The sequence below is a fragment of the Podarcis cretensis genome (assembly GCF_951804945.1).
Source record: "Podarcis cretensis genome assembly, chromosome: 15".
Taxonomy (NCBI): domain Eukaryota; kingdom Metazoa; phylum Chordata; class Lepidosauria; order Squamata; family Lacertidae; genus Podarcis; species Podarcis cretensis.
Genome location: NC_137185.1, coordinates 43538803 through 43562175, shown reverse-complemented (window position 1 = coordinate 43562175; position 23373 = coordinate 43538803). Strand labels below are relative to the sequence as shown.

The 23373-nt window shown below is 49.7% G+C and overlaps 1 protein-coding gene and 1 long non-coding RNA gene across 3 annotated transcripts; one reads left to right on the top strand and one right to left on the bottom strand.

Annotated features, from left to right (window-relative positions):
- Positions 1-2438: 2438 nt before the first annotated feature.
- Positions 2439-9276, bottom strand: EGR3 (early growth response 3). Its single transcript, XM_079955131.1, is given in 4 exon segments — positions 2439-6112; positions 7144-7284; positions 7287-7289; positions 8496-9276. Coding segments are annotated over 4 exon segments (1395 nt in total). The 5' UTR covers positions 8656-9276; the 3' UTR covers positions 2439-5021.
- A 1532-nt stretch (positions 9277-10808) lies between these two features.
- On the top strand, positions 10809-18266 carry LOC307203980. 2 transcript variants are annotated; one of them, XR_013833413.1, is made up of 3 exons: positions 10809-10823; positions 11419-11702; positions 18085-18266. It is a non-coding gene; the product is annotated as an uncharacterized lncRNA (long non-coding RNA). The 2 variants fall into 2 exon arrangements; XR_013833414.1 differs by lacking the exon at positions 10809-10823 and having other exon boundaries at positions 10981-11702.
- Positions 18267-23373: the final 5107 nt, after the last annotated feature.

The window sequence follows — 23373 nt, the reverse complement described above, 5'->3', positions numbered from 1 at the left end:
AGCCTACACCAGTTTGTTGCAAAGTTGGCTGAAGTTTACTCATACTTTGATTCACATAGGGAGCACCTGAGGACTCACTTGACTGTCTACCAGGGTTGATACATAAGTAAAGATCAGGGGAATAGGAGCATTATCAAAACGCCCTGCATACAGACGGTCCCAACTTTGATCCACCACAACTTCAGCCAAAAAAGCAGCCTATTGCAGAAGGACTGGGAAAGACTCCACCAAAGGCCCTCAGAGAGCTACCAGCCAGTCAGACAGCATGGAGTGAACTATGACGGCCCCATGGGCGTAGGCAAGGGGGAGGCAGCTGCCCTCCAAATCAAGCAAATAAATAAAAATGCTTAACTGACCAATCACATCACAGGTAACTTGGTTCTGTACCCCCTAACATAAATCGTGGCTACACCCATGGACTGCCTGCCCCCCAAAACTTTGCATGCCTTAACCAGATAGGAATGTATTTCAGAATACTAACACAGTATACTTCCTGAAGAAACTGAGTAGGCACATAAATCTTGCCAGTGAGGAGGAAGGAATGGTTTTCAAGTGGTTTTTTGATTTTAAAAATGCATTCTTGAGTCCAAGGACAAAACCCTAAGAAGATGACTTGATAGTCCTGATTACTGTGGCAATCAAACAACATGGGTCAGTGTATGCAATCAGCAGAACCCTTCATTTTTCTGGAATAGATGTACCCCTTCACTGTGGAAGTGGAAATGTTTCATTTAAGAGACAGGGAGGGGGAGAAAGAGCTATCACCACGCACACAGACGCCAACATGTCAGGGAGAAGGGTTTGTCCTAGAAGTCTCTTGACAAGTCTGTTGTCTATGTTCCTAAAGGGCTGAATTTTGAACCCTGCCCCCTCCATGACAGCAGCATTCAGACATGCAACATTCTTGCCTCCATATTGAAAGGGAGCATTCAAGGAAAAGCTTTTTGCTATGGTTCTGCTGATCCCAGCCAAGTAAGCCCATTTCAGACTCATGAAATAAGTACATTTCAGACTCCATCTGACCTATAAATCAGAGTAAGATTAAGACCTATAAACCAGAGTAATGCCCTTGAGAGCTGAGCTGGTCTGTAGACCTCTGTCTAGAAGCATCAGCTACCATCATCAAATTTACCCTCTGCTGCTTCTCAAATGATGGGAGAGCTGAGCAATAAAGCACTAACAAAAACAAATACTACTGCCATTGATACACAGTATTTTTTGCTTTATAAGATGCACCAGACCACAAGACGCACCTAGTTTTTGGAGGAGGAAAACAAGAAAAAAATATTCTGAATCTCAGAAGCCAGAACAACAAGAGGGATTGCTGCGCAGCAAAAGCAGCGATCCCTCTTGCTGTTCTGGCTTCTGAGATAGCTGCACAGCCTGCATTCACTCCATAAGACGCACACACATTTCCCCTTACTTTTTAGGAGGGAAAAAGTGAGTCTTATAGAGCAAAAAATACGGTATATGCCAAGAGGACCCATCAACGGTGGTAGTGTGTGTGTGTGTGTGTGAAGATTATAGCACTAGATAGGTTATAAGATAGTACCTATCCTTTAGAAGCTTTGTTGAGTTCCTTACAGTTTTCTAATGAACGTATTTTCCTCCACTATCCTTTCAGTTACCACTACTATTCCTAAAAACAATGTCTAGAAGATGTTTTAAGCCATACATGCCATGCCACAAATGCATTCCTTTTTTCTGTTTTCCCTCCTTTACCTCAAGTGATGAGGCTTTGGGAAGGAGACAGAGCATTAACAGCTAAGCCATTAAGACCCTCCTACATCTGAGTTAGTGCAAACGCTTCTTTTGTCACAATGTAAATGTTTGCCTTAAATGGAGAGCAATAAGTGTACAGTCATTACCTAACATTTATATGGATGTGGCTGCTCAGTTTCTGGGGCCCCCACCGTGATGGTGATTCTGGTAAAGTACCCATAACAGTGAAGATAAGATCACATGCACAACACAGGAGGAAACATTAAGAGGCGGAGCCCAAACACAGATAACACCATCTAAAGTGCATGTTTAAATAACAGGGAATTGGGTCCAGTTTTAAACTAAATTATTTGGAAGTAATTCCCCTTGATTTCAATGGAGCTTAATTCCAAGTAAATGTTCTTGTGATTTGCAGTGCTAAGGGAGGTTTTGCACAAGACCAAGACGGGTTAAAAGTCAAGGTGCCGCCATTCTGACTCCCAAGCCCTATATACTGACCCAGAAAGAAATTCAAACAAGGTGCACACTTCTGTACGGTGCCAGAATACATTTCCATATCAGATCTACAAGGATTCATAATGCCTAATCCCTTTAAAGTGAACAGTTTCTTTTCCCTTGACATACTAGATTTATCCCCCCAAAGCAGAGAATGTATAACATATAATACACACAATGATATTTAAAAAGAAATAAATAAAGATATTTACTACAAGGAGTTGATTGTCAGCAAACACAATATATTTACTGCATTAGCATTTGCTCACAGTGCAAATGGTACAACAATACATCAGTTCAATATTTCTGATTTTCCCCTTTAAAATGCTGTATGCATTAACTATCATATTTGCATTACATGACAAATGAGCCAATGAAATGTGTGTGAAAATTATCACTTTTTTCACAATATCAAGCATTTTAACCTTAGTATAAGGTACTATAAATCCAAGAAATAAAAACATCCACAAAATATATTACATCTGATTTGTCTCTTTTCCCCTAAGTACTCAACTTTATACAAAAGTCTTTCAAAAAATATCATCCCCTTAGATTTTTGTAGTTAAACCTGATTTTTGTTTCTTTCAGTTCACATAGACTGCATTTCTCTCTCTCTCTGAGAATGTTTGTTTTAATTTTCTTTTTAACATGCAGACATCAAACCTGGATAAAACACAACCTTTTGGCAACAAGTTTTTTTTAATAATTATCATCATTGTTTTGCTTAAATATCTGAGCAGTTTTATTAAAACAAAAGAAAAGAAAAGAAAAACAAAGCAAGACATGCAATGACATGCACGTACCAGAAGGAGTAAAGGAAAAAAGGCAAACTGCTTTCTCTCCCCACCCCTGTTTATGTTAAGTGACCCCCCCAAATCAAAACAAAACAAAACAATAAAATCACATTATAAAAAGTACGCATTTAAAACACTGTTTTCTGCATTTCTGGAAATAATTGTCCTTGTGCTAAAAAAACAAAAAACAAAACAAAACGCATCCCAAATTGATGCCCATTAGCCCTCTTTCCCAAAATGGCATCCCCCAGGTGAGCTAAAATGACCTGGAAATTGCTAACCCGCCTCCCATTCGTTTGTTAAGGGTCTTATGAACACTTAAATAGTTCATCTGAATTTACCACGCATTCACACGCGCACACGTGTTCTCTCTCTCTCTCTCTCTCTCTCTCACACACACACACACACACACAGTGCTTTTAAAGAAAGATAGAAGGGGCAAGGGTATGAACACACAGAAAAGCCGACCCTAGAAACAGACACACCATGTAAACTCTCCTGCCTCTCCCACTCCCAACAGTAGCCTAGTCTCAGAGAACAGTGAATAGGGATCCTCAGCAGTCCTGTACATTCAAGTCAGGGGGAGCCTGACTCCCCCCAACCCCCTTTTCTCGCTACATTCAGAGCTGCCAACAGCGGATGACAAGAAGGTGGGCTTGGTGTGACAAATCTAATCAAAGGGATCGATAAATCCATGTTTCTTCATTCTCTCTCTTCACCCAACTCCTCCTTTGGAGGAAATAAAGTTTGAAGTGCCTGCACCAGTTTCCTCAGTTACTGCCCCTTTCTCGCTTTCATTCCCCACCCTCAACAATTCTTAAAGCTATATAATAACACCCAGACTAAGTTTTGCTGTGGTCGCTATTTACAATCCCTCTGCACTAGGAAGCTGAGAGTGACATGGAAGGGCCGGACCCTGTTTTGGAAAGCCCTGCTCATTTCCAAGGTGGAAGAAGAGGAGGCCGAAGGAGCCAGCCGAGGAAGGCGAAAGGACAGGCGTGTGTTGGGGGGGGGCGGGCGGGCGGGCGGGCGTGTCATTGGTTTTATTACAGGTTTGGAGGAGGTTGGGTAATACTTTTGGAGGGATGGGGGAGGGAGGGAGAAAAGGGAGCAAGAGGAAGACTTACGGGAAAGGGGGTTTAATTGCCAAGAAAAAAGAGGAAGGACTCTCTCCATGTGAAAAAGCCAGAAATCACCCAGGTTGCTCCCCAGTCATGGCAAATGAGAGCAAGGCGGCTCCGGCACTCCGAGAGGGAGACCAAGACAGAGGCAGCCGCAGCTACAGCAAAGCAGCACAGCCGCAGCGCATTCCTATAAGGGACTGACTGGCTCGCCATCCATTGCAAAAGTCACCCAGTTTCTTCCAGCATCTCCCCAGGGCGTTGGGACTGGGAAGGGAAGGGAAGGGAAGGGGGGGGGAAGGCTCTGGTGGGGGGGGGGCCACTCCACGGTGCACAGGGGACGGGGAACTTAACTGTTGGCTAAAAAGCAGCCAGGTTCAGCTCAAGAGGCTGACACACGCACGCACACACACGCGCACAGACGGCCTCCACGGGCAGCACGCACTGCGCTTTGGTGCCCCCTCCCTCGAGGGAGAAGGAAAGGAGGAAGATCAGAGGAAGGGCATCTGTTGGGGTAGGGGGAGAGGAATCCAGGGAAGTTTTCCCGTGTCCATCCGCTACCCTTTCACACGTGCCAGACGGAGCTTCCCCCCCAGGCACCCCATGCCCAGGACAGCTCCTCCGGGAGAAGTGGCTCAGTCCCCGCTTGCCCTCCTCTCCTAAGCCGCTGAGAATCAAGACGATCCGGCGGAAAGTTCAAGGCTTCCTCCCACCACCAGCTTGGCGGCGGCGAGAGGCTTGCGCGCAAAGGCATCCCTTTCGCGGGAGCCGGGGGAGGCCAACAGCTTCTGCCGCCGCCGCTGCCGCCGCTGCTCGGCGGGTTTTGCGCCAGGTGGGCACGAAAGACAGCGCTGGAGAGGCACTGGGGCTCGGCGGGGCGGGAGCAGCGTCACGCGCAGGTGGTGACCACGGGGGCCAGCGACGAGACGGCGGGCGAGCCGCCCGGCCCGGCCCCCCCGGGCACGCTGACAGCCGCCGCCGAGCCCTTGTCGGCCTTCTTCTCCTTCTGCTTGAGGTGGATCTTGGCATGCCTCTTGCGCTCATCGCTGCGCGCGAACTTGCGCCCGCAGAACTCGCAGGCGAAGGGCTTCTCGCCCGTGTGCGTGCGGATGTGCGTGGTGAGGTGGTCGCTGCGGCTGAAGCTGCGCATGCAGATGCGGCACTGGAAGGGCTTGTGGCCCGTGTGGATGCGCAGGTGCCGCGTCAGCTCGTCGGAGCGCGAGAAGCGCCGGTCGCAGCCCTCCGCCGGGCAGGCGTGCGGCCGCTCGTGCAGGGGCGTCTTGCTGGGCCGGTTGGGGTACTTGCGCGGCCGGATGGGCTTGAGCGTGAGCGGGGGCTGCTGCTGCGCTAGGCTGCCGAAGCCCGGGTGGATCTGCTTGTCCTTGAAGGCTTTGATGGTCTCCAGGGGGGTGATGGGCGGCGGGTTGACCCGGATCGAGTCCAGGTTCTGGAAAGGTTTGTGCTCGGGGAGGCTGCCCAGGTCGTTGGGGTGCCCGTGGTAGAGGTTGTAGTCCGGGATCATGGGGAAGAGGTTGCTCTCCAGGCCTCCGCTGCCGCCCCCGCCGCCGCCGCCGCCGGGCTTGGCCCCTTGGTAATCCTGCGCCGAGTAGGAGAGGCCGGCGTTGCCCTGCGGGTCGTGGAAGGGCACCGGCTCGCCCGCGTAAAGGTCACTGCAGGTGGAGTAAGGGGGCAGCGCTGGGTACATGCCTTCGACGTCGCCCTGGCTCTGGACCTGCACCATGCTGCCCGTCGAGGCCTGCGCGCTGGAGGAGGGCGGCGGCGGCGGAGGCACCCCCAGGATGCCCGCGCTCATCAGGCTGATGATGTTGTCCTGGCACCAGTTGGACGGCGAGTCGAAGGCGAACTTGCCCAGGTAGGTCACCGTTTTGTTGCCGCCGGGGGCGGGCTGGAAGGAGCCCGAGTACAACGACAGGTCTTGGCCGGACTTGTCGTTGGCTAAGCCAATATCCATAACATTATCTGCGGAGGGCGAGAAGGAGAGAAGCCAGAGCGGGGAGAAAAGGGGAAAGGAAGGAAGGAAGGACGGAAGAAAGAAAGAAAGAAAACGGGTCAGCGACTGCGGGGCAGGGGGAGTCGTCGGGTTGCGGGGAAGGGGCCCTTATTTAGACAAGGGAGAATTCATTGGGCGTAGGTGGGATCCCCCCCCCCCCAGTTTGGAAGTCCGAATCCTGCAAAACCATGGGAAGGCGCGGGCAGAAGCTGAGCAGCACCGCCTCCAGCACATGGTCTTGCACACGAGACAGATCAGGTGCAGACACAAGGAAAGAGCCGCCGTCGGGAGGCCGGGGAGGCGGAGCCCTTGAGTGTATCTGCTCAAAGATCGGGATCCTACAGGGGAGGGGCACACAAAACCCGATCAAAGGCTGATCCCCCGCCCGCGCGCCCAACAAGTGCCGGGAAACTGAGGCTCTAACTTCCAAGGAGTCTGGACTGTGCATCTCTACATAGCCATGTATGCACACAAGCACACCAGCTCACACACAGATACGTGATATGTATGTGTCTGTAACGATTTCAGCACACGCACCACACGCACATATAGGGCGGCATACATGTACTCCGCCATATGCGCGCGCGCGCACTTGGAACGCTGGAAAGCAACAACATACAACTGTGGCACTTGCCTGGGTACGAAATGCAAGCATGTACAAACACACACGTTAGCGACATATGTACACACACCCAGACGAGACAGACACACGCGCGAGAGAATATCTAAGCGCGCGCACACAAGCAGCTAACGTAATCTGCACAGGCCGTCTTCATGGGAACCCTGCGAAGGGGAGCAGGGAGGCGACTCCATTGTCGGAGCCGCCGGACGAGCCTCCGAGTTTCCTACGTACTTGAGCCTCCAAGGCATCGGGCCACGCTGGTCGGGCGTCTGTGTACTTAGGGAGAGGTCCGACGAGAACACAACCCCGGGGAGAGAGGGGGAAAGATTGGGAGAGGGAGCAGGAGGAGGAGAAGCGGGGTCAGGAGGAAGCAGGTACCTGAAGTTACAGGTAGGCTCAGGCTGCCAAGAGCGAACTGGTCTGCCTCTCGTTCTCTCTTTCTCTCTGCTGCTCTCCAGGCGTTTTCCCACCCCACCGACGCAGACCGGGACTTCCAGCAGAGCTTTACAAACTTGCCGTGATTTCTGCGTCGAGACCAGTTATGAAAAATATAAGGGGGAGGGTGTTTTTTCTTTCTCTGTCTCTCTCGCTCTCTTTTTAGGGGTGGCGGGGGAGATCAAGCAATACTGTGGAGAGAAGGGGTTGCGACTTGGCGGGGGGGGAGTGTTGGTTGATCGAAATGAGAGAGCCCTGCGCTGCTTGTGCGGGTGAGGCCAGGCAGAACCGAACCGGGTCTGCTCTCACAGCAACGCTTGCAGCAAAAGAGGCTCCGGGCCAGCGCGCAGACCTCTCGCCTCCCGGCGCAGTCCGCGCGGGTGCCCAGCGTCCCCTCCACTTCCTTGGCGGCGTCCAGAAAGAGCCGACGCAACTTCATTCACCTGCTGGCTCCGGCACGAGAGATGGAGGCCGAGGAAGCCCCCTCCTCTCCTGGCCCCAACCTCAGTTCTCCTCTCTGCCTACCCCCTTCTCCGACCCCAGGAATCCTCCTCCGAGGAACCTCCCCACGTTGGGAAACAGAAAAAGAAGATCCCTCTCACCCGCTCCCACCCGCTCCTCGTTCCGACATGATTTCTGTATACGTATAGCTAAAAAGAGGCAGGAGAATGAGGGGGTGCTGGGTTGTGTGCGTGTGCACAGGGAGGAGGGGGTGCCCGCGCGGCGATGGCAGCCTGTGCCGCCACAGAGAAGCCACAGCGCACGGAGAGGGAGACAGAGACACACGCACAAGGAATAACAGACACGGGGAAACACACACACACGGACATGCATGCGAAGGACTTGCAGGAGAGAAGGGCGAATCAGCCCCACGGCCACCGGCGTACGCCCGAGAGACCCGTGGCAAGGCCTCCAGAGGGCAAAGTCCAAGGGGCGCGAGGGAGAAGGGGGGCTTCCAACGGCCCCTCGCCCCTCGCTCGCTCGCTCGCCTAGCTTGCCAGCCCCTGCCCCACCGTACCTTCCAGCTTCTCCCCCCGCTGGGAGTTCCTGCCTGCCCCTCTCCTCCGGAGCCCGGCAGCGCAGCGGCAGCAGCAATGGCTCCAGCGCGCAGAGGAGGCGGTGGAGGGATGGATGGGAGATGGGGGTAGGGGCAGATTCACAGGCTCAGCTCCGGCCTCTCTTTGCCCGCGAAGGCTTCATCGCCCGCCCACCCACCCCCGACAGAGCGACATGCTTCGCCCCCTCCCTCCCTCCCCCCGCCACCGCCACACGCCCCCTCCCCCTTCCTTCTTTACCTGTCGCCATCTGGTTATTATAGTGAGCCACCGACGCCTCGCCGTTGCTGGAGAAGATGTTCAGAGAGTTGGGGATCTCCTCGGGGTACAAATTGTCAGGCAACTGGTTCATCAAAGTGTTCATGGTCCCTGGCAGCTTATCCACGAGTTTGCCTGTCATAGCACTGGAGGAAGAGGAGAAGGAGGCTGCGGCGGCGGCTGCTTCGGCGGCGGGTTCAAAGCGGCTCCGAGCTCCGCTCCTGACAAGGCGGCATCCGCGTGGCAAATCCGTGCGAAGGAGACCATGCGAGAGAAAAGTTGCGGCGGCGAGGGGGGCGCTGCTGGGGGAGGAAAGAAGGCGCTGTGGGCCCGGGGGAGGGGGCCAGTTGGCGGAGGAGGGTGGGAAGGTGGGTGGTCGGTGGGGGCGCGCAATCCTCGGTGGATCCCCGGAGGTGTTTCCTGAAGGGAGGAGGTGGGAGTCCCGATCTGCTTTGCAGATGTGATGGCAGAAGATGGTGGGAGTCTTTAATCCCTCCCTCCCTCCCTGCCTCCCCTCCTCCTCCTCCTCCTCCTCCCCGGCCTCGCTCTTCCTTCCCTGCCTTCTTCTCCCGCTCGCTCGTTCAGCAGGTTCCCTCACTGCAGCCCAAATGCTCAGCCAGGGAAATCCGCCAGCCTATTTATGTGAGCGACGGGAAAGCTCCGTGACGTAGCTGCCCATATATGGACAGATAAAGCGGCGCCGAAGCCGAGACGTCACAATGGAAGCTCCTCACAATGGAACGTTTCGAAAGCAGGAAGCAGCGAGAGCCACCGCGGCCCCCGGCCGGGCGAAGAGGAGCCACCTCCAGCCGGGCAGGCGCGCGGAGCCGAGGGCGGCCTCCGGAGGGGCCCCCAGGCGGCCCCCCGTCCTTGCCCCCCGGCCAGGTGGCTCCCCCTGCGCGCTTCCTCCAGCCCTAGTTACCGGGTGCTCGTCTTCGGGGAGGAGGAGGAGGAGGAGGAGGAGGAGGAAGCGGGGCTGAAGAACGCGCCTCCGCAGCAGACCGACAGACAGACAGACAGACAGACAGACACGCGTCCTTGTTTTCACAGCGCCCATTGCTAAACAGCTCCGCTGTGCTGCAGCTGCCCTCTTGGGCTTTGGATTGCATCCACAGACCCGGGCGCACGCCGCCGGATCCGAGCCGCGAAGAAGGCGGCCCTCCGCCCCAGACAAGCAGCCGGAGGGGCCGGACCCCGCCAGGACCCCTTCCAGCCACAGCCAAAGTCCTTCCTCTGTGGCTGGAGCGGCGCAGAGAGATCCATGAAAACGCACCACAGAGCGATTAGGCCGAAACGCCAGGCAGCCGGTAATGATACGCCCGGATCCGCTAAGCTCCAAAGGAGCCCAGTGTGGCCTAAAAGCAGGGATGAGGGACCTGTGGTCCGCTAACCGCTGTGGGATCAGGGGGAACTGTTGATACCGTCCAGGAACATCTGCAGGGCCGCCCGCAGCTTAGTCACCCCGGGCCTAAAAAGTTTCCCCCTCATCCTCAAAACAACCTGGTGAGGTAGATCTACCTGGAAAGGTTAACCACCTTGCGGGCTGATTTTATAAATGAATAAGCAGGCCGTAAGAAAGGCAGCGCAAGGCTCCCGAGCGAACAGGCCAAAGCTGGGGGCAGAGCGGAGATCCTCGCGGCCCCTCGCCCTGGTCTAAGCCAGGGAACAAAGCCGGGTGCCGAGAAGCGCCAGCCGCTGCTTTTGTGGGAGTTGGGCTCGGATGCAGATAGGAAGGCCATGGCAGACTCGGCTTCCCCTCGCCTTGTTCGCCGCCGCCGCCGCCGCTGCCCCCCTTCCCTCCCCCCGGCTGGAAATCAGACGCAGCAATATAGTATATGGAGCAATTTCAAGCAAGCAGCACTTTGTCAGTGATTTCTAGCCCTCCCCTCCTCCCGGTTTAAAGTTTGGCACTTGTGAGGCGTCAGTAATTAGGTGGTTTCGTGCTAAGTGTGCCAACTGATGCTATCTTTAAATAAAACCCTCCGAGTTATGTAGCGAATGTATGGAAAAATTATATGTTGCAATAGCTCGACTTACCCAACTCCTGCACGGCCAGCTCTGCAACGGCAGTGAAATGCACGCTGGAAGGAAACCTGGATTTGGCAAAGGGAGGGGGAGAGAAGCGAGTGGCGGGGCAGGAGCGCGCGAGGAGGCTGAGCAGAGCATCTCCGGAGATCAGACACCCATCGGCTTCTTCTTCTTCTTTAACTTTATGGCACGTGCAAAGGAAGATTTCTACTTGGGGTGATGGCAGAGGGCGAGGCACAGCGCCAAGATGCCTAACAGTCCCGATCTGAAAATCCTAGAAATGTAAGAAGGGACCACGAGGGTCATCTAGTCCAACCCCTTGCAAGGCAGGAACCTTTTACTCCTTGGTGGTTCAGTTGGTAGAGCATGAGACTCTTCATGCCAGGGTCGTGGGTTCGAGCCTCATGTTGGGCAGGAGTCCTGCACTGCAGGGGGTCACTTCCATCTCTACACTTCTATGATTCTATTCCATGTGGGGCTCGAACCCACGACTCTGAAATTGTGAGTCTCATGCTCTACCAACTGAGTTATCCCAACTGAGCTGTTTTAGGTGTCTTTACCCAGAAACAAGCCCTACCGCGCTTGATGGAGGGTTAGTCGCACGCGAGGCTGCAGCGCTAACTTTGATAGCGCAGAAATTCTCGATGGAGGTGCCTAGGATTGCGCTGTAAGCCCGTGTGCACAGGACTGCAATCGCAGGCTGTAATCCTTCAGGAGAGTTGAGCATTACTGAAAATAGCGGCACTTGCCTCTGAACCTGTACAATAGAACTGCATTGTAAGATTTGTTTGGGGTATTTGCGTGTTTGCCCATATAATTTCTTTATTTGTTCCTTACATTTTCTATTCCACCCTTCTTCCTCTTATGGAACCCAAAGTGGCTACACGTGGTCGCAGGAGATCACCCACCCAGATCCCAGTCCTGCTCAGCTTCAGCGAGGCGGCGGCCTCGTCACCCTCCAGGCCGTATCCTGGGAAGGTTTGGAGCGTCGAAAGCCTTGCTGACTAACTTATGGGCTACTATGAGGCGCCCCCGCCCCCCATTTATTTCTAAGACGACGAAGCTGTTACCTGGATCATTCCCCAAGAGCGCCTAGATAGATATCCGGTTACTATGAAGTGCTGGAAACCAACCACGACAAACGTATTAAGAAAAAGGGAGGTGGGGACACTTCTTTTGGCGGGAGGGAATGACTTTCTCTCTTTAAAAGCAGACGTTTTGAGCTTTGCAGTCCATCCTGCCTCCCCTCTGCTGAAGCCCGAAGGCGCAAGGGCCGCGGGCAGAGGAGGGTGAGGGGGGGGGGGCAGGCGCCCTTTGGGATTCCACTCTTCCCAGCAGGAGATGCTGGGTGAATTGGGTCCGGCAACAGGACTCCTGTGCAAGTCCGAAGATGGGGGTGGGTGGGTGGGGGGAGTCAAAGCCCTCGGCCCAAGCCTCTTCTCGTCCCGGTGCAAGGGCCGCCCCCCCCCCGGCAGGTGGATGCGCGCCCCCTCCCCCCAAAGGGATTCGAGCAGAAGCGGAGAAGAAGCGCGCCGCCTTGGCTCGGGACTCGGCGCGTCGGGCGCGCAGCTCAGCTCCTTCGGGAGGAGCAGCAGGCGCCAGCAAGGAGGTCCGGAGCCGGAGCCTGGCCAGGATCGCGCGCGGGACGGGGCGCAAGAGGGAGGGGAGAGTCGCGCCTGCTGCGAAGAGGCGGGAGGGAGAGGAGGAGGCCCCTTGGGAGGAGCGGGCAGGGGCTGGGGGGGGGGGGCGGCGCCGGGCGGGGGCCGAGGGGTGGGCGCCCCCTGCGCGGGCATCGCCTCGCCGCCGCCGCGGGCTTGGCTGGGCCGCCGCCGCCGAGGGGAAGCGCCATACAAGGCCAGGATCCGGGCCCGCCCCGCTCTCCTTATTTGGCGCCCGGTTCCGGCTCCCGGGTGGCCTCCCCTCCCCCTCCCCCCCCCCCGCTCTCGCTACCAGTGGAAAGAGAGACGGAGGCGCAGCGGAACCCGCAGCCTTTGCAGGCGCCGCCCGCCCGGCCGGGGGAGGGGAGCGCGGAGGAGCCCCGCGGGGCCTGGGCCCGGCCAGCCCAGCCTCCCGAATTGCGCCCCGCAGCCAGGATCTTGGGGCGAGGAAGGAGCCCAGTCTGCGCGCTCCTTCCCCGCAGAGCTGCCGAGGGAAATCAAGGTTCTCCCGCTAGTTTCTCTTCTTCTCTTCCCCCCACTGCGTTGCGACCGTGCCCCCCCCCCTCTCGGTGCACATAGCACGATTGCAATCTCTCTCTCACCCCCCCCCCCCAAGTTAAACTAATGGAGCAAGCCAGCGCCAAAGATTCATAGAACTGTGAAGTTGGACGGGGTCCCCCAGAGTCATCTAGCCCACCCCCCTGCGATGCAGGAATCTCACCAGAAGCATCCATGACAGATGACCCCCCAGCCTCTGCTTAGAAACCTCCAAGGAAGGAGAGTCCACTGCCGAAGAGAGGACAGAGGTGGGCTCCCCCTTCGCATCCCAAGGGGAGAAAGGGAAGGGGGAGGGATGCTTCTCCGGCCTGTATTTCAGACTATGCGAGCTTGTTTAAAGTTTAATTGACTATTGTATTTTAATATTCTGTTGGAAGCTGCCCAGAGTGGCTGGGGAAACCCATCTAGATTATTATTAGAGAGAAGGCACTCGGTGGCAGTTATTTGCTGTTTAAAGTGACAGCTGTATGGCTTCGGCTTGATGTTTCATTTGTGAGCCGCCCTGGGACGCCATGGCTGAAAGGCGGGGTGCAAATAAATTGGAGATAACAAGTGCTGTACATGCTTATGGCGAACAGAACTGACAGTGGAATCCTGTGCCTGGTTACTCCACAATCCAGTCCTCCTACAGTTGGGGTTTCCCAGGAAATATGTTTAGGATAGGAGCTTCACTGTCTCTTTACAAGAAAACATGATAAATAGGTACACACAACAAAAACACAAATCACGTGTGTGTGAGAGAGAATTTGAGTTGTGTTGATTAAATTGCTAGATTATGAGCTTTAAAATAGGAAAATGAGAACTGCTCTTAAAATAATAATAATTATTATTAATAATAAAGCATCAATAATAAAAACATTTCCCCTTATCAATTTGTACTGCAATCCTCAGCATGTTTACTTGAAAGTAAGTCTCACTGGGTTTAAACAAACGGACTAAACTTAAAAAGGCAACATGTCAGCGTCCTTATTCTGGACTAGATCTCAAGAGCTTTCCCACTCCAAAACTACTCCCAAAGCCCATTTGTGCTGCTCTCCCTCCCCCCAAATCTGATGCTGCTTCTGCTTCTCAGTGGAGGAGTAGGAATCTGTGACCTCACTGCCTGATAAGGGCAGAGGGCCAACTGCTTGCAAGCTTGCTGGAAGTGGGCACTAGACCTTCCTGTTGTGGGCAAACTGGAGGTTTCGGCTGCCTGCTCCCTGTGGTCTAGTCAGTAGGCGTCCAGGATCTTAAACCTACTTCAGCAGTGAAACCACACAGCACTCAAGGCATCCTCACAAAGCAGGACAGATTATCCTGTCCCCTTCCTTTAGACTGTGGGCACAGCTTGGCAGGGCATTTGGGATGTGTGTGAATGGGGGGGGGATCCTTATGGCATCCCACTCTTCATTTAATTTAACCCGCAGCACATTTGAATGAGGATTATGTTGGGCACAACCTGGTGAATAATTTCAAACCCCCCCCCCCCGTACATGCCTACCTTCCACCCTCTAGGGTGAGGACTCTACTGCCCAACGCAAGCACTGCATCTTCTCTCATGAGAGGGTCACTGCTGGGTGTAGTAGCCAGATGAATGTCTAGCAGGAGAGCTTTGGTTTAAGGCTTCTCAGGAATTGTGACATTAAGGCTGGCCTTACTGGAACCCACTGGGTGCATGTGTGAAAACCACTGGGGACTCCAGTGATTATGCAGTGTGTGATCTAAGTTGTGCACCCCAATGTCCACCTAGAACATAAGAAGAGCTCTGCTTCACAGGGTACCCAGCAAGATGTTTCCAAGAGGCATCACAAGTAGGACACTAAGACAATCACCCTCCTGTGCTGTCATCTTCCCCATAAGGTATACTGCACCTGAGCCTGGAGGTTCAATTTAGACATGTTCCCCCATGCATTTGTCTATTCCCTTTTTAATGTTATCTAAGCTAGTGGACACCATTGCACATTCTCACAGTGAATCCCATACTTTAATTATGTGTTCTGTGAAGAAATACATGCTTTCGTCTATCATGGTTGATGAGGCATACCTCTCAGATTATGTAGGAAATTTATTGGGCTTTCTGGAAGTGAGGGAAAGTGGTGAGTGAAAAGTACTACAGTGGTACCTCAGGTTACATACGCTTCAGGTTACAGACTCCGCTAACCCAGAAATAGTGCTTCAGGTTAAGAACTTTGCTTCAGGATGAGAACAGAAGTCGTGCTCCGGCAGCACGACAGTAGCAGGAGGCCCCATTAGCTAAAGTGGTGCTTCAGGTTAATAACAGTTTCAGGTTAAGTATGAACCTCCGGAATGAATTAAGTACTTAACCTGAGGTACCACTGTATTGGGGTTTTTGTTTTGGTAGGAAGGTGGCATATAGTACATATTTAAAACAACCAAGTCAGGCAATTCACAGGAGCAATCCTGCATACTAATAGCAAACTCATTATTCAAGTGTGGATCCTTATGTAGAAAAAAGCGACACCATAAGAGGGAGGAATCTGCAGGTTTGGGGAATCCCTGAGGTTTGCTAAAGTACAAAAACATTGGGGGTGTGAGCAAAATCATATAAGGGACAAATGCCTCAAACAGCCCAATAAGAACTGAGCATGCTCAGTGGCCACAGAATAGAGTATCCTGGGAAAGGATGTGACTTACTGGAACCCTGAACAGCTAACATACCACTACTACTACTACTACTACTACTAATTGAATTTATATACCACCCTATACTCACAGGTATTGCTTCAGGATCCACTTTTGGGGTCCACATAGCCAGTGTGGATCCAACACATTTTGTTGCCACCGGAAGGAAATTTAAATGGGGCCCTTTCTGTAATTAAGGGGGCGGGGCACAATTCACTTGGGCATTCACCTGGAAAAGCCTGATTGACATGAATGTGGGATGTAAAACTGCAGTCAAGTACAACATCCCTACAGTGGACATGTTAGGGGATGTTTTGTCCCACTCAGGAGAAGGCTTCCTGTTTCCTCCTGAGCTGGGACAGACTTGAAAAGGGTGTGGTGTGGAGAAATAGAATACTCTTCAGGTGGGAATTTCCCCAAGGCCTATCTTTCAAATATAAAGAAAGGAAAATAAGAATAAGAACAGTGAATGATAAAGACAAGTTTTTGAAAGACCACGAAGAAGATCTACAGAAAGAAACGGAATCCGGAGAGGATCCAACAGCACAAGGGAGATAAACTGAAATTGCAGAGCTTTGAGAAACTAAAAAACAAAGTGCGAGATTGGCTTCATTATTATCAGATAATGGAGGTATACAAATTGGACAAGAAAATTGGATTCCAGGTGGAAAAATCAAAACTAGAAACAGAATTGTTAGAACCTAAAACGAAAATTTTGTCAAGGATGTATAACTTGCTGCTTAAATGGAACACTCAGGATGAAATGGTGAAGTCTGTTATGATTAAATGGGCACAGGATGTTGGACATAATATTATGTTTGCTGACTGGGAACAGTTATGGACCACCGGTATGAAATTTACGGCATGCAATGCCTTAAGAGAGAATATTATGAAAATGATTTATAGTCAAGCTTGCAAAAAATTATCATTTGCCCGATAACAAATGTTGGAAATGTAAAGAAACTGAAGGAACATTCTTTTACCTTTGGTGGACGTGCCCAAGGATCAAGGCTTTCTGGGAAATGATCTATAATGAAATGAAAAAGGTATTTAAATATACCTTCCTGAAGAAACCAGAGGCCTTCCTCCTGGGCATGGTCGGCCAATTGGTGCCAAAGAAGGACAGAACTTTTTTTATGTATGCCACAACAGCAGCAAGAATACTTATTGCAAAATACTGGAAGACACAAGATCTACCCACTCTGGAAGAATGGCAGATGAAGGTGATGGACTATATGGGACTGGCAGAAATGACCGGCAGAATCCGAGACCAGGGAAAAGAGTCGGCGGAAGAAGACTGGAAGAAATTTAAAGACTACTTACAGAAATATTGTAAAATTAATGAATGTTAGAATGATGTTGGACAGAAATTAAGTGGTTTCCAGCTGTAATGTTTAAGAGATATGAAAAATAAGGTTTAGAAATAAGTAAAAACTAATGGTGAGGATTTGCTGAACTAACAATTTCAATTGGAATACAAGAAAGGGAGGTATGAGTAGGTCTGGAAAATAAGTTAAAAGAAAATAAGTAACGAAAACTTTATGTGTGTTTTTTTGTGTGTTTTTTTGTATTTTTGTATTTTTGTTGTTTTTTCTTTTTGGTTTTTCATTGTATTATTTCTGAAAATTTTAATAAATATTCTATTAAAAAAAGGAAAAGAAAAGGGTGTGGTGTGTTGTACTAGCATGGAGGAGCACATGGCCTCCATGTTCTGATTAGTGTGTGTGTTCTCCGTTTTGGATGTTGCTGTGTGTTTGGAAAAGTGACTGCTTAGTCACAGTCACTTCTTTATGGAATAGTTCTAGTTGTTATGTAACCTAAGTCTGCCTTCAGGGATATGTCTGTGAACGTGAATGAATCTGTGAGTAAACTACTTTTATATTAATGTTAATCAGATTCTTGTGTTTATTCTTTTAAAGAGGGATTAGAAGGGATTTTACCAGGAAGGACTCTTTAATAGTAAGACTCAGATGAGTCAGCAACAAGCTGATCGCTGCCTAATTTAAAAAGGGAGATGTTTGGAACTCTGCTAGAATATGGAACTTGCTAGTGCAAGTTAGGAAGGAGATCATTAAATAATATATCCTCTCCTGCCTCCCTAATCATCCCCACAATGAACAAGAGCTGTACAACACCGTTATTTGCCCCCATAAGTCATATTTGTCTGTCTTCCTGTTTGCTGTTATTTCTAGTATTGCCTCTGCAAACAATCCCTTTCTAGTAGCCAGCTTCTAGGTTTCTAGAGCTCTGCACCATCTTATGACATCAGCTTTGTTCTTAGGAGTGATGTCTGCCAATCCCAGTTTCACTCCTAGTGTCTACTTAGGGGAGCGTTCTATGGGATGCAGTCCCTTAGGCAACAGGAAGGGGTTTCCTTGTCTTGAAGGCACTCCTCCAAAGGAATGGGAGATGGTAGAGGAAAGGCAGGTGGCCTGGCAGTGAGAGATGAGAAGAGGCCAGGCAACAGGAATGGGAGCACAGTGTGTCCAAGGGTGAGGCAGGGTGCATGGCTGATGTGAGGTCTAGTGTGGTGTGTTAGTAAAGTCAATGATTACAACAGCACTGTACAGCACTGTTAGCAGAATCACTTAAATAACAGAGTCCAAAGGGAACAGTCTTGGTAACAATTTACTGAGGAAACTTGAACAAAAGCAGTGTACAATTGAGGAGAAATAAACAGAGAGGTTTTGTCTTTATTCCTGTAGGCCTTGTACATGGCAGGGAGATACTCAACCAAAGCTAGAGAGGAAAAGCTCCCTGAGATCCACACAACCAATCAGGGCAGGTGCTACCTCAGCAAACAACATGCTACTCTTCCTGGTTGCTAAGCAACACCCCCACCCCCCTCTTGGCTATTTAATAAATTCTTAAGTTACAAACTGAATAATCCCTGCTGTTACTGTACACTTTCAACATGGTGTTGGGCTAGGACAGAGGAGATCTCAAGTTCAAATCCTGACTCGGTAATAAAACTCACTGGGAACCCTTAGGGCAGTCACTGTCTCTTGGTCTGGCCTTCCTCACAGGGTTTCTGTAAGATAAAGGAGGGTGTAGATATTAGCAGCAAACTCCAAGTATGGAATCTTACATACTCAAAACAGTAGCACACACACAAGAAAGAGGTAGCAGTAGGCTTGGGGAATCTTAACGTTTGCAAGGGTAAAACAAATATTTGGGGAGGGGGAAATGCAATGGGGAGAACCACAGAAACAGCCTGACGAGGAGTGAGCATGCTCAGTGGCACACAAAATGAGGAATGGAGGAGAAACAAATGGAGTGTCCTGGAAAAGGCCATGGCTGGCTGAAACTTTGAAAGGGAGCAATCAATACTGCAACATTTTGTTGTGGGTCCCCCTTGTGTAATAAATAAGTGTGGAGGAGGTGACAGTGCTCTTCCTTGACAGGTACAAAGAAGAGAAGATTATCTGGAAACAATAACATGGGCTGCTGCTGCTTTGGCTATAGAAATGCAGGAAGGCTTTGGGGTGATTGAAGTCAGCATACCATTCTAATATTGTGCATGTGGCAGCAAAACACCTAATGCCACTCCAGTAGGATACAAATATTTTCTTTCTTTATTGCTTTCCAAATACAGTCTATATAATAATTATGTGCCTTATCTTGGTGTGTTATGGCATGCAAAGGCTGAGGATATCAAGTCAGTTGATACTTCTGTTGTCTGATTTGGGAGCTTTAAATCAGACTTGAGCTGTAATCCTATACACCCTAACTTGGGAGTAACTTCTTGACAAGTAAACATGCATAGGATTGGGTTGTGTTGCTTTTAAAACTCAGTGGTCTGGTGCTGGGGAGAAGCATCCTAAGGAGTACTGAAGGGGAAGGGCCATAGCTCAGTGGCCTCAGAGGACTGGCCTTGCATCGAGAAGGTCCCATGTTCAATGCCTGGCATCCCTAAGATGCCTCCTGCCTGAAATGTTGAAAAGGTGCTGCCAGTCAGTGCAGAGTTGACCATTCTGAGCTAGATGGACCCATGGTCTGACTCCATAAAAGCCGCTTCTTTTGTCCTTAAGCTCAGCTGAGCTGTTAAAAGTTAAAGGAAGTCCCACCTCCTGCCACGTGGTCTTCAGCACCTGCCCTTTGCATCTCCAGGCTTGCTTGGTTGGGATGCCGCACAGGCAGGCCAATGGGGGCTGGCTGAGGGCCAACTGAGGTTGGTGGGGCAATGCCCCATTTGCCCTCATGTACCAGCCTCCGTTGAGGAAAGGGTCTCTTAGTTGTGGCACTCAGATTTTGAGACTTCCTCCCTAGGGAGATTTGCCTGGCTTCCCTCTCTCTTCAGATGGGCTCTCAAGAATTTGTCTGGCTTTTGGGTTTGGCTATATTTCTTCTTCTATTGACTGACTGCATGCATCTTATTGTGCTCTCAGTTTTAACTATATTTTTAATTTGGTTTTTGAACATTAAATTTTATTAGTGTTTTATTTTGATTTGATTTTAACCTATGGGGTTGAAGATCAGGGTATATAACAAAATTTGGAGTAGCGCTTTAGTAGAAAAAATGACAAATAAATTGAAAGTGGCCAGAGGAAATAGGAAATACAAGTTTATCTCAGATTGGCTTAATTTTGTTATGTGTGATAACAAAGGAACTATGATAAAGCAATACCACTACCCTGTGTTGATCTTTGGCACTCTCTTAACTATTTGTTCCTGATGTAATATGAAAACACCTTCAAACAGGTCAAGTTAAAACTCTGGTGAAAATAGGAAAAGCAGAACCCAAATGTCTCTGTAACATTGTATTCACTTTGTCATGTTTATATTTGGGTTTTAATATAGGAAATTAATAAAATAATGTAAAAATAAAGTAAAAGCAAGACATAAATATCTTTAGAAACAAATAGATATTTTACATCTGATGTAAAAGCACCAGAGTGCAATTGGACAATTTCTAACCAATAGAAACTTGTAGGAGCTTCAGTATGGAAAGTAACAATAGGATATGTGAAAGATAGATATTTTTACCTTCTTGAGAGAGGGCCAAAGGGTTAGGTTAATGGTGTTGGTCCTTTCCACCTTCTTGGCCACATAAATTTCATGCCACAGCAACTGAATTCCCTATTTCCACTTTCTTCCAAGTCGCCTTGGGCAATGGAAGAAGGGCTTCTTTGCTATTCGCATCTTTGGACACAATGCTTGGTAGACGTGTCTTACAAAGAAGCTTTTAATAGGTACATTTTGTAGGTGTGCTTGGAACAGAACTGATTGTTGTATGCATAGATCCCATTACAACAGCCATCATTGCATCTTTTTTTTTTATAGTAGCCCTCCTTGCTCTAAGGGAAGAGAAGGGTTAGACATATCAGCTCTTGATTTACAGGTGGAGAACTGAGGCCGAGAGAAGGACTAATAGCTGCCTTTCACCCCACAAAAAGAGATCAGCAATGAGCGAGCTCTTCATACATTCACGTTTATTCTGCTCCTGTGAAAAAAATCTGTCTAGCTCTTGTAAACCCAGATCAGCAAGTGACAAGCTATGAGGTGCTACATGGGAACCCTCTTCTTAAAGTATGGTTAATCCTTCCCTCCTCACTCCCCAGCCTTGGGGGACTAAGATTGCACACAGGTGAGGTGAGATATGTGCAGATCAGGCCTGTTCCCTTGACTCTAAGCGCTGTGGTACCACCCACTTCCCCACGGCCGAACCCCAAACGCAGAACAATAACAATAAAAAAGTTGCTCCAGACTTTATAGTGGAGGGACTGTTTGCTTTCTTCTATTGGCAGGCACAGGTGAGAATTTTCATCCGTAATTACTGTGCAGGAGCAAGCAGGCACTGGCCCAAGCCGTCCTCACCCTGTGAGATGGTGAAAGGCAGGTTCCAGCCCTGTATCCATCTGAGTGCCAGGAAGCCCAGCCCCAAACCTGGCATTGCTCCACATGCATGGTACCAAAAAGTATGAATAGAGAGAGAGAGTTGCCTGGGGAGATGATGAGTCTACAGTGGGTGGAGGGGCAAAAGAGCAGGCAGTGTGTGAACACATTGCTAGCTACACCTTTTGCCTCAGACATCTTCTGCCACCAAGTTCAGGGAAGGGGGCTGGATGGAGAAAAATGCTACTCCTCACTAATAATCTAAACAGATGGTTTAAAAAGACTCACACACAGACATTTTAATTAGAGGCTGAGTTGTTTGATTGATGAAGTCCCTGCCTCTCAGGATGGCAGCTCTGTTCAGAGTGTAAAACAAAGGAGTTAATAGTTTACACACAGAGAGAGATAGAGAGAGAGAGAGGCCAGTCCTGAATCTCTTTATTGCTTGTCCAGCTGTTGGCTGTTCCTCTGGTCTGAAGTAGTATCACTGTAGGAATGTCCCAAGACTGAGGGATGGAGAGACATGTTCAGGAAGGGGGAGGGAGCAGGAAATGTGGCTTATGTGGCTTGCTCACTTTTTTCCAGTTATTTTTTAAGTCTTTCCTGTGACTTCTACAAAACATGTATGGGCACATGAAGGCTGAAAATGACAAGGCCTTAAATGTGAAATAAACTGTATGTTGAACCCTGTAATTGGGTAAGTTGCTAGAGTACTACAGTACTAGCTGTGTAGAGCTGCCTTTGAAGATTGCTTGAGGCTAGAATTGAACATGACAGCTCCTCTCCTTAAGGAGATGGTTCACAAGCAGCACATTCATTTGGTGCTTCAGAATTTGGAAAGCCATCAGTGGCTTACCTGCTATATACTACCTGCTCTCTATGTCCTGATTTGATACTTAAATCAGCAGAGAGTGAGTGCTCTTTGGACTATGCCTTATGAGTGCCATGCTTGTTAGAGAAGGGGGGGGGCTGTCCTCAGTCACTGCTCTATTATAATGGAATACATTTCCCTTTGGAGACTTACCAAAGCAAGAACTTGAGCATATTGTAGAGGTGCTGAAAAATCTTTTCTATACCGCCAACACTTAAGGTGGTAGATATAAATGCTTGTGTTTGGTTGGGGAATATTCTCATTCCAGCAGAGCTTTTCCGAGTAGTGTGGGGCCTGTTATAGTCTGGCTCAAAGGAGGTGGCAGAACCAATGGCAGCTTGCTGTGACTTGTTTGCAAGGCATTTTGAGGATAAAATCGCTTGCATCCATCGGGATCTTGACTCTGCTGTTACAGCAGATGAATCTCAAGGGCACAGTCTAGTCCTGTTGTGCTGGATGAGTTTCAGTTGGTAAGGCTCGAGGATTCAGACAAGGCGCTTGGATCGGTCAGGGTGACCACTTGCGCTCTGGACCCTTATGCAACTTAGGCAGGAGTTATGTTCCAGGGATTGTACCTAAAGTTAAAATCACATATAGTCAAAACACATTGGGTGCAGTGATGGGGGGGGGGGGAATGCCAAAGTCTTTTTTCCTGGACATCTGCCCCCTTTTTAATTTATTATTATTTTGCCAGGCGTATAAAGCTGAATGCGTAGAAGTTAAATGTGTGCAAGTTGCATGCTTACTGTCTCTGTTTACCGTCTTCTCCACTGATTTAAAAGCCAAGATGGATATGTTTATTTTGGATAAAGTCTGAAATGTTTTACCATATATTTGCATACTAGTACTGCTACTCTTGCGACCCACCTTACACCAGGCCTACAGATGGGTGAATCTTAAGGATTATTAAGGACTTCCTGATCCCTTATATCCTAGCCTAGTCACTGAGATCTAAAGATATATAGAATATACGAGTGGAATATATGTGTGAGAAATTTGTACACTTGAGACTCATACATTTGGCAGCTTAAAAAGTAATGTGAAATATCCTCAATTTCACTGGACTCACAAATACAAAATCTTTGGTGAGTTGGAATGTTGTTACAACATTATCAATGAAAGTGCCTTGATTTTCCACAATAAACATATCCACAATTCTGAGATCCTTAAGTGACAGGAGTCAGATAAATGGGGGAGGTGACAGAATGCATTGTTCAGACTGTCAGCTTCCACTGAAACCATACATTTTGAATATTAGCAACCATGCTTGTGTGTCTATGTGGTCCTC